The 13399-nt window shown below is 48.9% G+C and overlaps 1 protein-coding gene across 2 annotated transcripts in view; it reads right to left on the bottom strand.

Moving 5' to 3' along the window:
- Positions 1 to 13399, bottom strand: part of LOC8034486 (centrosomal protein of 97 kDa) — a 120518-nt gene that overhangs the window by 16620 nt on the left and 90499 nt on the right. For both annotated transcript variants that reach the window (XM_042291767.1, XM_042291766.1), the window contains exon 10: positions 1357 to 1585. In XM_042291767.1, the coding sequence (XP_042147701.1) occupies positions 1357 to 1585 (229 nt within the window). The remainder of the gene's footprint in view (positions 1 to 1356; positions 1586 to 13399) is intronic.

The following is a 13399-nucleotide window of genomic DNA, read 5'->3' as shown; positions in this document are numbered from 1 at the left end:
GCCCAGACTTAGACTGAACTCTCCAAATGCTGCTTTGGTGCCCATTTTGATAATCCTAAGGCACCCAGGTTTGTAAAAATGAGAAGTCCGCAGTTTCACCGCTAAACAATTGACTACCTTCCCAGTCGTTGCCCACCCCAAGAAAGGACAACTCAATCAGAAGTAGCGTGAACATGAATGGGTGACACTAATATCCTGATATCCTTCACAAAGAAAAAGAGACGGGTGGGGGGATATTAGTAAGGACCTGAGATATTGGGGTTCTGGTTTGAAACACCCAGTGTTATGACTGTTCTGCTTCTGTATTTTGTTCTTTCATTGTATGACCATATCTCCCGGGCTTCACAATAAAGCTGTCTGTGTGTTTTGGTACTTCTGAAAACCTACGAAGGAAGGGCCAGTTTTGTACGGATATTCATCCTTCCGAAGCTTTTCTTGAAAAATTCACAAGTAAGATATAATGTGCACAAAAGGTGGTGAATCTTAGGGTTGAAACAGAGATTGTAACATGTATTGTATGAGCGTGAAAAATTATCAATATAAGGCTTAAAATTCATTATTTTAGTCTTGGCTATTTTGGGCTATATTTTTTTTACGGCTTTGGCTATTTTTGGGCTATACCCCCCAGTCGTTTGGCGGTTTTTTGGTGGGACCATCTGGCAACACTGCCCCCCTCCCCTAGGGCCGGGGGGAGGTGCCCTTGGTATCCCTTGAGCGCCGCCGGCCAGTGTTTGCGCTGCCCAGTGGTGGCTGTTTCAGGGGGGGCAAAACACATGCCTTGCCCCCCCCCCCCCCCCCCCCCACTTTGAGAACTGGGGGAGAGGGGAGCGCCCCCCTTGCCCCCCCCCCCCCCCCCCCCCCCCCGGTTGGTACGCCCATGTCAATGTAACACCCCTCAGGGTGTAAATATTTCCGTTGGCCACGGCACAAGCCGGCCTCGTTCGCGGGTGACAACATTGCGTCTACGAAGAGAGATGTCCACTAACCTCTTCCATCGATCCGGTCCAAGAATCACGTTATGCCAGTGCTTAAAGTCTCCCGCAAGCTGAGGGGGGTCCCTACAAGAAGGATTGGGGTGGGGGGGGGGGTCTGACGATATGTACTAGATGCACATAAAATGAACCCCACTGCTGACTCTACCCACTCTGCACCTGCAACCCTCCAATTGATAATCCCCAATTAAATGTTACATCCCTGAAAACAATTAAAGCTATTTAGTGAAAGATATATTTATATTTCACTAATGCTGGGGCTGTGGAGGAGGGTCTCAGACCGTCCTTTAAAATCAGTGGGGGGTCCGAGACCCCCTGAGACCCCCCAAACTTTAAGCCCTGCGTTATGCACATGCCAGCTTACGTCTCCGGTTGCCGGAAGGTCCGTGGTGCTTGCCGTGGGGGCAGTGCTGCGTCCGATTGGCCGGGGCCCCCTGGGCCACGCTGGCGACGGCACCGCCGCCATTGTTGTTGTCCCCGGCACACGCCGCCTGGAAGCTGGCCGCGGGCGACATCTCGTGCAAGAGCTGCTCTCGGTGCTGGCGTTGCATGCGCAAGATGCGCGAAATTCTCTCCTCGTCCTCAGACTCCATCTGGAACCGAGGAAGACGCGCCGCTTTGTCTGTGAAACGCGTCGGAACGTGGTCTATCCACGGGCGTTTCCCGTCACAGGCTGAATCCAATCACGCACAGTCAATGCGTCATGATCCTGAGCGTCCTTTTTTGCGTGACTGGTTTAGCTGGTGAGAGCGCGAAGACGACAAGCGCCATGACGATGCGCTTCGTGGTGCAGCTTGATTTGTTCCATATTGGATCAACGTGTTCTGAGCAGACGCAGAGCTCTTTTCCGCTGAAATATCAAATGCCGCGCATGCGCCCAGTGGGGCGCATCACGATTGCCCCTCGTGAAGAATCCCTGTCACAACAGCCCTGAGTCTCGAAAACCTCGCGCTTAATGATTCCGTTTCATATTCCCTACGTGCAAAAAGCCCTGTCCAGCTGCACCCGTTCCATATTCCTTTTTGCGCCTTGACCACGGTGTAAGATACACTCTTTAGGTGGGGACACGGCGGGGCTGAACGCGTGGCGCGAGGAATCAGATAGTGTTCGTTCGACGGACATCCGAAAGGCTGCATCATTCCGCGGCTAGGGTGCCTTCATGTGCACTTTGCTTGGGGTGATGACATCTGGCCATTTTGTTTCGAAAGCTTATTTTTATTTTTGGTATTGAAGCGCGTGAAAGAGCGTGTCCCTGCACGCGCTCGTGGCGCTGACTATGCTACGGCGACATTTTGTTTCCTGCGATTTCTTTCTGTTTTCCCTGTGAGCGCGTGCTGTCGGCATCGGGTACTACAAACGATGGCATCACCCTAAACAGAAGGACATTGAGGCACCCTATCCGCGGCCACCATGCCCGCGGCTGGCAGTGTCGCCGGCGGAAAAACGGCGAAACTGTGAGAGAGCGAAAAAAATTATCCCGTTGCCATGACACCCCAGTACACCGTGGTCTTTCTGCACGAGCGACAACCTCGCTGGAGCTCTGCACGTGTGGAGCATGAGGCGGCACGAGCCGTCTTTGCCACGCCCACGGGTCGACGAGTCATCTGCCGGCGCCGCTTGAAACCATAGTGAGAGAGAGAAAGAGAGAGAGTGAAACGCGAACTTTAACTGCACCGCGCGAGGAGCGCGCTGTCCTCACCTGGGCCTCTAAACTCGTCAAACACAAAGTTGAGGCCGAAGTTGACGGAGCGCACCGATTGGTCTATCACGACGATGACTTCGCGCTTTTTTCGCCGACGTCCAATCAGCGCGCTCTGCGAACTTTCGGCTCCAACTTTGTGTTTGACGAGTTTAGGGCCCCTGAAGAGTATTATCTTACAACATGGCCTTGACCGACATTATTTCGTGCCTTGTGAGGTGACTGCAAAAGACGATCGTCGTCTTCTTCAGCACGCGCTAGAAACCTGGCACCCTGGTCATGCACTTACACCATCCAAACTAGTAGTTTTTGGCCTGAAAGAAGATATGAACCCAACCTGCACGAGCTGCTAAGAGGGAACCGAGGTAACATTGCAGCATCTGCTCTGGGCCTATAAGAGCCCCGAGCATCATAGAAATGATGCTCTGGACAAGATCCAGGCCGCAGACAAGCCTACGACACTCGAGGAGTGGACCAATCCAACGGGCACTCCTCAGCACAGGAAAGCCATCCTCGACTTCTTGATACAGTATATCAGGGAGTATGGTGTACATAGCCTCATCTAAGACGTCACTACCATCATCATGAAGTCCCCCTCACCCCTCACAACCCTTCCCATCCCGTCTCAGGAGCACAACTCCATAGCGAGTGAACCCCTCATCAAATAAAAACATGTCTCTCTCTCTCTCTCCGACCTGTTGTCTGGGAATAAACCCTTAGTAATCCTCCAGACTCGCGACTACTACACCTTCATTTGTATATGTTTCAAGTCTAGAGTTCTTTTAAAGCGGTCTGCCAACCATGCTCAAGGTCGCGTCATCAGGGTCACGAAATGCCGCCTCAAGAACCGCAGTAAAAAAAGGTCCGTCTCGTCACGAAGCATTACTAATTTCCTACTTTACGTAGAAAATTAAAATGTATCTGGGTAGACTTTAGATTAGATATGTGTTATCTTATCAAGAACACCGAAAGCATCTCTTCTTCATCTGACAACCAGATATGGAAAGAATTACTTCGCGCTGGCGTAAAAACAATACGAAAACCCTCTTTTTCTTTCTAGGTTAAAACGAGTATAGTCACGCAAAAAAATACTCCTGTCGAGTACTCATTCTGTCAATCATTCTTGTTTTAATTCGTCTACAAGTTCTTTTTTTACTAGCATGCTGGATATGTGAACTAACGTGACTGGGGATGAGGGTGTACAAAGATGTCAATCGTGCATGCACCGGACCGACAGCAGCGCCCCCCTGCAACGTGACGTAGATAAGACGGAGCACACTGACCAGTAAACGATATAGAAAAGGCAAGAAAATAATACGCCTGTCAGTAGGGCTAATTTAGTGCACTTCAACCGAGCGCACTTCAGCTTACCTAGTGCGACGAAATAAGCTACGCTTCTAAGTAACGACACTTGGCCATATTGTGACTTAAAATCATGGTTGCCAGTTATCTGAAGCTTTATCTAAAATCGCAGGAAATGCTTTTCCGTCCTCCACAAATGTTTAATCAGTTCGCGACAAAATGAAACAATATTACATGAGCTTCCTAACACCGAATCTAATGCTGAGGAAGTCGCGCTTGTGAATCATGACGATCGGCAGTTGCGTCTGCTCTGAACAAGCACCAAAATGGCGGCGCCCACAACAATGTCGGGGAACGGCGTGCCAATACTCTAAGCGCAACTCATTTAGTGGCTCTAAGCTTACCGAATGTCACTTCAAGTGTTCCGGTGCCACACGGGAAAAATTAGTGTCACTCGCAAATGATGGCAATAACGATGGATAAAGTAAGACACGTAAAATGTTAAAGGCATAAACGTCTTGGCAATATTTATTTATTTATTTATTTATTTAGACATACTGCCGGCTGCCATTTGGCGGCCAAGGCAGGAGAGGGCACACAGGGCAACACACAAGAAGAAAACCACATTGCACGCTGGTGAAAGAAAAAACATCTAGGACTGCACATCTAAGGAATAACGCTGCAATGATGAGGCGAATTCCTGAACGGACGAGACATTGGTAATGTGGCAGGAAGACTATTCCATTCGTTAATGGTTCGTACGGAAAAGTAGTTTTTTAAACATTGGGTTCTGCTGTAGTGACATGTAGTGACAAGGTATATTTGTTGTTATCGTTGTCAGCGCCTATCACCAACGCAAGCCGCGTTCGCTTATCATAACATGCGCAGTGTATATAAACGCTCATACGGAAATAAACTGTTGTTCTGTTCCCACCGCGCTGTCTGAAGGATCTATTACATTGGCGACGAGGCGAATCGACGGACGGGCGAGTCCCGGTCGAGTAAGCCAAGATGTCGGTCGGCAGGATCGGCGAATATCGTCTCGGCACGAATGCGTCCTGGGATGAATACGTCGAACGGCTAGAGATGTTCTGCGCTGCAAACAAGATAACCACGGACGAGCAAAAACGAGCGGTTCTGCTGAGTTGTTGCGGCGAGGACACTTACGGGCTGATCGTGACCTTGGTCAAGCCAGCAAGACCGACGGCGGCGAGCTACGACGACATCAAGGGGGCGGTGCGGAAGCACATGCATCCAAGGCCTTCGGAGCTGTACGCAAGATTCTTATTCTACCGAAGAAACCAAGCTCAGGGTGAGGCGGCGTCGGAGTATGTTACGGCACTCCGGAAGCTGGCTGAAGACTGCGGTTTCGGTGACAAACAGCTTCCACTGGACGTCATGATGAGGGACCGGTTCGTATGCGGAATCAAGAATGAAGCGGTTCAACAGCGGCTGCTCGCAGAACGCGACCTGACGTTCGAGGTGGCGTACGACATGACGCTGACGGCGGAGGCAACGGAGAAGCAGCAGCGCGATATACGCAAGCAAGCTCAAGACGGAACCAAAGAAAGCGAGGGTCTGGTTCAAGCGACACGCATGAAACTGGACACCAAGGCGGACGACGTCAGCTGCTTCCGCTGCAACGGTAAGCACGCTCCGCATGTATGCCGTTTTAGAAAGGCTGCTTGTTTCAAATGCAAAAAGGTTGGACACGTGGCAAAAGCTTGTCGTTCAAAAGACGAGAATCGGACGCCGCGGAAGCCAACTGACCTGCGCAAGCGGGAGGGAAAAAACAAGGGCGTCTATGAAATGAGCGCATTGTTTTCTGTATGCGAAGTGCGTGAACAGGCTCAAAAGTTCATGGTAGAAGTGCACATTCAAGGAGAGAAAGTTCCGATGGAAGTCGATTCAGGAGCATCTTGCTCGATTGTGAGTGAAGAGACGTTTCGGTTGATCGAGAAGAATCGAGGCCAGATACCGCTGCAAGAAGCCGGCACAAAGCTTGTAACCTGGTCGAATGAATCATTGTCCGTGGTGGGTCGGGCAAACGTGGAAGTGAAATTCAAAGGCTGTAGAGCAGAGCTACCTTTGTTAGTAATAAAGAAGCGTGGTAACAGTTTACTCGGACGTAGCTGGTTTGAGTCGCTGGGCATCCGTTTGAGTGGAATTCAGCAGATCAAGGTGGAGGACGTGACATCGCGTTTTGCTGAGGTTTTCGGCAGTGACCTGCCTGGATTCAACGGACCGCCAGTTCACATAGAGCTTCAAGAGGACGCCCGCCCGGTGTTTCTCAAGGGTCGTCCTGTCCCGCTGGCTCTCAAGGACGACGTGGCCAAGGAAGTGGATCGCCTGGTGCAACAAGGCGTCTGGGAGCCGGTTGAGTACTCAAACTGGGCGACACCGCTGGTAGTGGTGAGGAAAAAAAACGGAACCTTGCGTTTATGTGGGGATTACCGTAGTACCGTAAACAAGGCTATTAAAAGCAGCGGGTATCCTTTGCCCACGATCGCGGAAATGCTAGCGACCTTGGGGTCGAGTAAAATTTTTACCAAGCTCGACTTAACTCAGGCGTATCAACAGCTCAGCCTAGATGATGAATCAGCAGAAATGCTGACCGTCAACACGATTAAAGGGCTATGCAAGGTCCGGCGGCTGCCGTTTGGAATCTCGGTGGCTCCGTGGGTGTTTCAGCGAGTCATCGACACGTTATTGGCAGGGATTCCGGGGGTGAAGGCTTATCTCGATGATATCTTGATATCGGGAAGCAACGCAGACGAACACTCGGAAAGGCTTGCAGCCGTGCTGGCGCGTCTGCAAAGAGCGCAGCTAAGAGTAAACAAAGAAAAGTGTGAATTCAGTCAAGCAAGCATTGAATTCCTGGGACATAGAATCGATGCCGCAGGTATCCACCCGAGCCAGACCAAGACGGACGCCATTCAGCAAGCGCCACCGCCGACAAGCAGGAAGCAGCTTCAAGCTTTCTTGGGGTTGTTAAATTTCTACGCCAGTTTCCTCAAGGGGAAGACAGAAGTGGCGGAACCCCTTCATCGGCTTTTGGACCACGAGCAAGAATGGAAATGGACAGGTGAGCACCAGCGGGCGTTTGAAAAGCTGAAGAAGTTGCTTAGCTCGGATGCAGTACTTGTTCCCTATGACCCCAAGCGGCCGTTGGTTTTGTGCTGCGACGCGTCGCCTGTCGGGGTAGGGGCCGTGCTGGCGCATAGGGCTGATGACGGGAGAGAGCAACCTATAGCATACGCCTCACGAACTCTCGGTGCTAGTGAACGCAACTATGCCCAGATTGACAAAGAAGGTTTAGCAGTCGTCTTTGGAGTGAAAAGATTTCACCAGTACCTGGCCGGAAGAGACTTTACCGTAGTAACGGATCATAAGCCGCTGTTGGGGTTGTTCAACACAGAGAAGCGGGTGCCAGAAGTGCTGTCGCCCAGGATGCTTCGCTGGATTTTGTTGTTAGGGGCGTATAATTATCGCATTCAGTACAGGCGGGGCGAAGACAACTCCAACGCTGATGCGCTTAGTCGTCTGCCAATCGTGGGAGACGAAGACGAGCCACAGCCACCGGGGGACGTGCTCCTGCTTGAAGCTGTCGAGTATGCTCCACTCCAGGCGGCAGACATCGCAAGGATGACCAAGGAAGACTGCATCTTATCCAAGGTCAAGGATTGGATCCTCAGTGGCTGGCCGTCGAGGCAACCGGACAATACGTTCGCGCCTTACGAGGTAAGGAAGTCCGAGTTGTCGTTGCATCGTGATTGCATACTGTGGGGAAACCGTGTGGTCATCCCGCAAGTGGCAAGAGAGAGGGTACTTCAGTTGCTGCATGCAAACCACCCGGGAATGAGTGCCATGAAAGCTTCAGCAAGAGGACTTATGTGGTGGCCAAAGATGGACAGCCAGATTGAAGAATTTGTGCGGTACTGTCAGCCGTGTCAAAGTAACCGCCAAAGCGACCCCAAGGCTCCAGTGCATTTCTGGGTCAAGCCAGATCAACCATGGAGTCGTCTACACATAGACTTCGCGGGGCCAGTCAAGGGAGAAGTGTTTCTAATTGTAGTTGATGCGTACAGCAACTGGGCAGAGGTAGAAATCATGCCATCAATGAAATCTTCAGCTGTCGTCACCAGCTTAAGGAAAATGTTTGCGACTCACGGGGTGCCAGACGTAATCGTCTCTGATAATGGCACAGCGTTCATTGGTGCTGAATTGCAAGCGTTCTTGAAATTGAACGGTGTTCGAACAGTGTTCGCAGCACCTTATCATCCCGCCAGTAATGGCAGGGCCGAACGGATGGTAAGAGAAGTCAAGGAAGCTTTGAAGAAACAACAGGAAGGCACAACTCAGTGCAAGATTGCGCGGTTCTTGTTTAAACAACACACCATGCAGCATTCTGTCACGGGAAAGTCACCGGCAGAATTGATGATGGGGCGGAGGTTGAGGACAGCCTTGGACAGACTTCACCCAGATCGTCAGCGTGAACCTGAGGTTCAGGCGTCGCCAACAAAGTGTTTTGCTGTGGGTGACGCAGTCTACGCAAAGAGTTTCAATCCAGGACCCCGGTGGAAAGCAGCTACCGTGGTGGAAGTGCGAGGCCCGGTGTCGTACACGGTCCAACTGGACAACGGGGAGCGCCATCACAGACACCGGAACCAGCTGAGACGAGCCTGGACGGCGCCTCAAGGGGATGCCAGCACAAGGGTGGACTATCACTTCAGGCTCCCACCTACAGCGGGAACGTCGCAGCGGCCGGAGGCGAGCACGGAGTCAGCAACGCAAGCTCCGGCTCCACCACGAAGATCAACACGCAATCGACATCCTGTTGTACGCTATGGCATTAATGATTAACCAAGCGTTCTTTATTGTTTTGTGCATCTAATCGTAGGAGAAAGGAGTGTCATGTAGTGACAAGGTATATTTGTTGTTATCGTTGTCAGCGCCTATCACCAACGCAAGCCGCGTTCGCTTATCATAACATGCGCAGTGTATATAAACGCTCATACGGAAATAAACTGTTGTTCTGTTCCCACCGCGCTGTCTGAAGGATCTATTACAGGTACCACAATTGTGTTGGAGTGCTTGTGTCGTGTGTGACGGGGATGTGTTAAATTGCATAAATCTGTCGAATGAAAGGCGAGATGAATCATGTACAATGGTATACAAAAGCTTTAGACGGTGAAAAGTGCACCATAGTTCGTCTACATCGCATCCCGGACCTGAAGCCCTATCAGCAAATCTGTCAAACGATAGCTCGAGGTAATCTATTATACTTTCGTCATGTGCTCTATTATAGTCCTTAAACTTCGCTTTCTCATCAGGACAACGTTTGGGGACAAGTCCCGGACAATCAAAAACAACCATATGGTGGTCGGATAAACCCTCTGTGACCACACAGTGATCATCGGCAACATACAAATTCTGAGAAACAAAAACAAGATCAAGAATCGAACTAGTAGAATCTGTGACGCGAGTGGGACTTGACACTATTTGTGTTATATTATATGGGAAGGCAATATCAATTAAAGCATCGGAATGTCTACAAGAGGCCACTGTGGTCATCGAAGGCCAATCGATGTTTGGGAGGTTGAAGTCAACCCCCCCCCCCCGCCCCTTATTATATTCATGAAACTCTTAGATTGCTCTTGTAAGAAGTCTTGAAGTTCATACATCACAGCTATGCCAGCACTTGGTGGCCTGTAAACAGCTCCAACAAGAAGAAATGAGTTACAGAAAAAAACGTTTCACCCATAGAGCCTCAGCTGTGAACTTCGTATTTAGCTGGAAAAAATCAATGCTATTTTTTGATAACGATTGCGACCCCCCCTCCCCGGGAGGAACGGTCTTTACGAATAATTTTATAAGACTGCGGAACAATCTGAATATCAGATATACTATCCGTGAGCCAAGTCTCACTAACTATTATTACATCGGGGTCATAACTGAGAATTATATCTTCGAATTCAACCGTTTTATTTACAATGCTTCTAGCGTTTAAGTTAATTAATCTAAGCGGTTTATTAGTTACAGTGCGGGGATTATTAGTTACAGTACAAGGATTATTTTCGGGAGTAGTTGACGGAAACCGGTCTAGAACTGGGGGGTACTGGCCCGTAATCAATTAGTATCTTCGTGCCTGGTAAAGTTTAGTGGCACTCTTTCGTTCGCACTGTCATCACAGCGAAAAGCCTTGCCATTTATTTTTTATTTTGTCGAAAGATAACTTTATTGCCATTTTTTCGTAGGTCTTTGGCACTTTCCCATAGCTTTTTTCGAATTTGTTGCACTCGTGGGGAAAAATCTTCCGAAATGCTATAAGCCGAACCCTTCAATAGCCGGCAACTGCTCAAAATGTTAGTTTTGTCCCTACCATCGAGTAGTTTAAGAATGATTGGCCTGGTTTTGTTTGGGCTTTTCCTGCCCAGTCAATGTATTCTTTCTATTCCAGCAGTTTGAACTTTCAGGATACTTTCAAACACATCTTTCTTCACAAGGTTTTCAAGGAAGGTGTTATCCTCATCCGTTGTTTCGTAAATCCCGTAAACAATCAAATTATTACGTCTGCTCCGGTTTTCTAAGTCGTCAACTTCAGCCATTAGAAAGTGGACATTCCTTTCAAGAGACAAGATCTTATCCTGGAAGGCCGTCACAGTTGCTGTCAGCTCGGTCAGGCTGTCCACTCTTTGTTCGACTGTGGTCAGTCTCCCGTTCGTTTCTGCGATTAGTGAGTCCGTCACAGCCTTCCCTTCTTTTATATCTTTAACGTCTCTGGCGATAATCTGCAGCCGTTCCATAAGCTGAGCCATGTCGGGTCCAGGATTAGACTCGACGTCACCGCTCAACATGAGAAGCACACTTAGCATCGCACAATGGCCGTGGGCCATTGTATCCATTTAATAAATACACGTTTACACGACGTGTGTCCATTTAATAAATACACGCACAATGGCCGTGGGCCATTTTGTCCATTTAATAAATACACGTTACAAAACAACGTTACATAAATGAACGATATTTACTCCAATTGGATGATTCTGATCGATCATCGCAAACCAAGATGAAGATCCAACCTTAGCGATCAGCTTCGTCCCACACACTAAAAAAAAAGGGGGTGTAGCCCTTACACCCCTTGTTACATATACGACACTCCTAAACTTCAGTTGGGCGTACAGCGCACTGACGTTCAACCGACGCTACCAACTTTCACGAGCGGCTTGATAGCTGAGTTGTATAACTTAAACTTATTAAAATAGCTTACGTAAGTGTAACTGACTGTAAAAAATGTTATAGGAGTTTACTTCGCCATACTGTAAAACCTCAGTGTTTTCATTCTGTACTCTTTGTTGTGGAGCGCACCAGTCCCCTAGCTGTGTCTCGAGATTTGTGTTTGTCCTTTGTCCCCCTCCTCCAGGAGTTATTCTCGACATTCTTGTTTAGCTCGCTTGCACCTTTGCATTTAATTGCACTACAATCATAACCCTAAAATGCAAGCCGTTCACCCTTGTTGGTGTAAGGTTGGTGGCAGCTGATAAAACCCGCTTGCTTACTGACGTCTAACTCCTGGTTAGCTCAGTTGGTAGAGCGTTCCACTGGAAATAGAGAGGTCCCTGGTTCGATACCAGGGCCAGGCGGATTTTTTCGGTCGAGCACCAGTCCCCTAGCTGTGTTTGGAGATTTGTATCTCTCCTTTGTCCCCTTTGTTTCCCTTCTCCAGGGATTATTTTCGTCATTCTTGTCCAGCTCACTTGCACCTTTGCATTTAATTGCATTATAACCAAACCTGGAGGGTTCAGAATGGCTGTTGTGCCACAGAGGCGGATTTAGGACTAGAAGTACAAAGTTCTCGTCATGGAACGCAATGCTCGGGGAGGACGAAACGAAGCGTATCACGCAAATAAGTATGAAAGAGAACAAATCGACTGGAAGTATTGGCTGATTAAACATCAGTCTTTTCCCAAGTGTTGGCCACTCTGCCGTAGCTCATCTTGCCCTGCACGGACTCACTGTATCATATGAAGTCCCTCAATAAAAGACGCTGTTTTAGGAAGCGAATGGAGGACAGCAGCATAATAAACCGAACAACGCCATTTTTGTTACGGCGGACTGTGTTTCGTCATTCGTGTTGGTTGTCGTATACTTGTAACATCAAGCATGAAGAGATAACATTTTTTTCTGCGTCATTTTCGATTATTTTGGTGCGACGTCTACTCGTTCACCGCACCATGAGTCTTGTACAGGAGCGTAATATCCGGTCCGCGCAGCGGGACTTTGGAGATGACGCCATCCAGGGGAAGAAACGGGAAAGAGATAAAAAGGGGCGTGTTGCGCGTATGCAAAAGCGCAGCGAAAACCCGCGCGGCTTGGTGGTCAACTCAAAACACAAGACTGGAGTCGCGCGCAAACGTTCCCAAAGAAACGCGGTGTGCGAAACTGAAACAAACATGTCGCGTCGTTGCTCCATTTTTTTTTTTTTTTTTTTTAATAAAAGTCAAAGAAAAGAAACAATTGTTCCCAAGTCTGCCGTTGCGTATACGTTGCCAGCGTTTCTCGGGGTTAGATATATTGGGTGTGCATTTTCTGGTTTTAACCGATAAACACCGATAAACATCCGTCGGTGACGAAAATATCAAATCGGTTAAAACCGAAAAACACCGGTGGTTGGATATTTCCGCCCTGGTTAAAACCGAAAAACACTGGTCGTTGCTAGTTTCCGACCTAGCGAAACCCTTTCCCCGTAGAGGTTCGTCAAACGTGTTATCTCGTGGATCCTGCATTCTTCCAGTGTTTATACATGGCTTGCAGGTGGCGTCAGTCCGCCCTCCTTTCTGGGGGTCAAAAGCGTCTGGTAAACGCAGTGGAAGCTAAGCTCTCATACGCCTTTCCCCCATTGTGTCTCCCATGGCCCCCTTTTGTGGAAAAATTAACACAGTGGAGGGTATGCTCTCACGTGCCTTTTCTACATTGTGTCTGGCCAAGTGATGTCGGTGCAAGCCATGTATTCAGAGGTTGCTGTGGTTCCTGGAAGACACTGCCAACGTCCGTGTCGTACAGGAGCGTGCGTTTTCATAATTGCGGGTTGCGAACCGCAAGGAACGTGCTGCCATGACGGCAGCACGTTCCTTGCGTGTAAATGCAAGCATGAAAGTATGCTTGCATCTACTATAATAACCAAGTGTGAGAAATAGTTGCTTCCCAGAGAAGAAGTATATGAACTATGTGAATAAAAATTGGAACTCTCTGTCTGTGATCAATCGCTTTTTTTTTCACCGATTATCACCGTTTTTAGCCTCGTCATGAGACGTTCCACCGAAATACACCGGTGTTTTGAAAATAAATAAACACCGAAAAACATCCGCCGATTTTTCTCACAAATAAACACCGGAAAGTACACACC

Source organism: Ixodes scapularis, unplaced genomic scaffold (assembly GCF_016920785.2).
Source record: "Ixodes scapularis isolate PalLabHiFi unplaced genomic scaffold, ASM1692078v2 PGA_scaffold2__306_contigs__length_199485367, whole genome shotgun sequence".
Taxonomy (NCBI): Eukaryota; Metazoa; Arthropoda; class Arachnida; order Ixodida; family Ixodidae; genus Ixodes; species Ixodes scapularis.
This window is presented reverse-complemented; position numbering and strand designations above follow the sequence as displayed.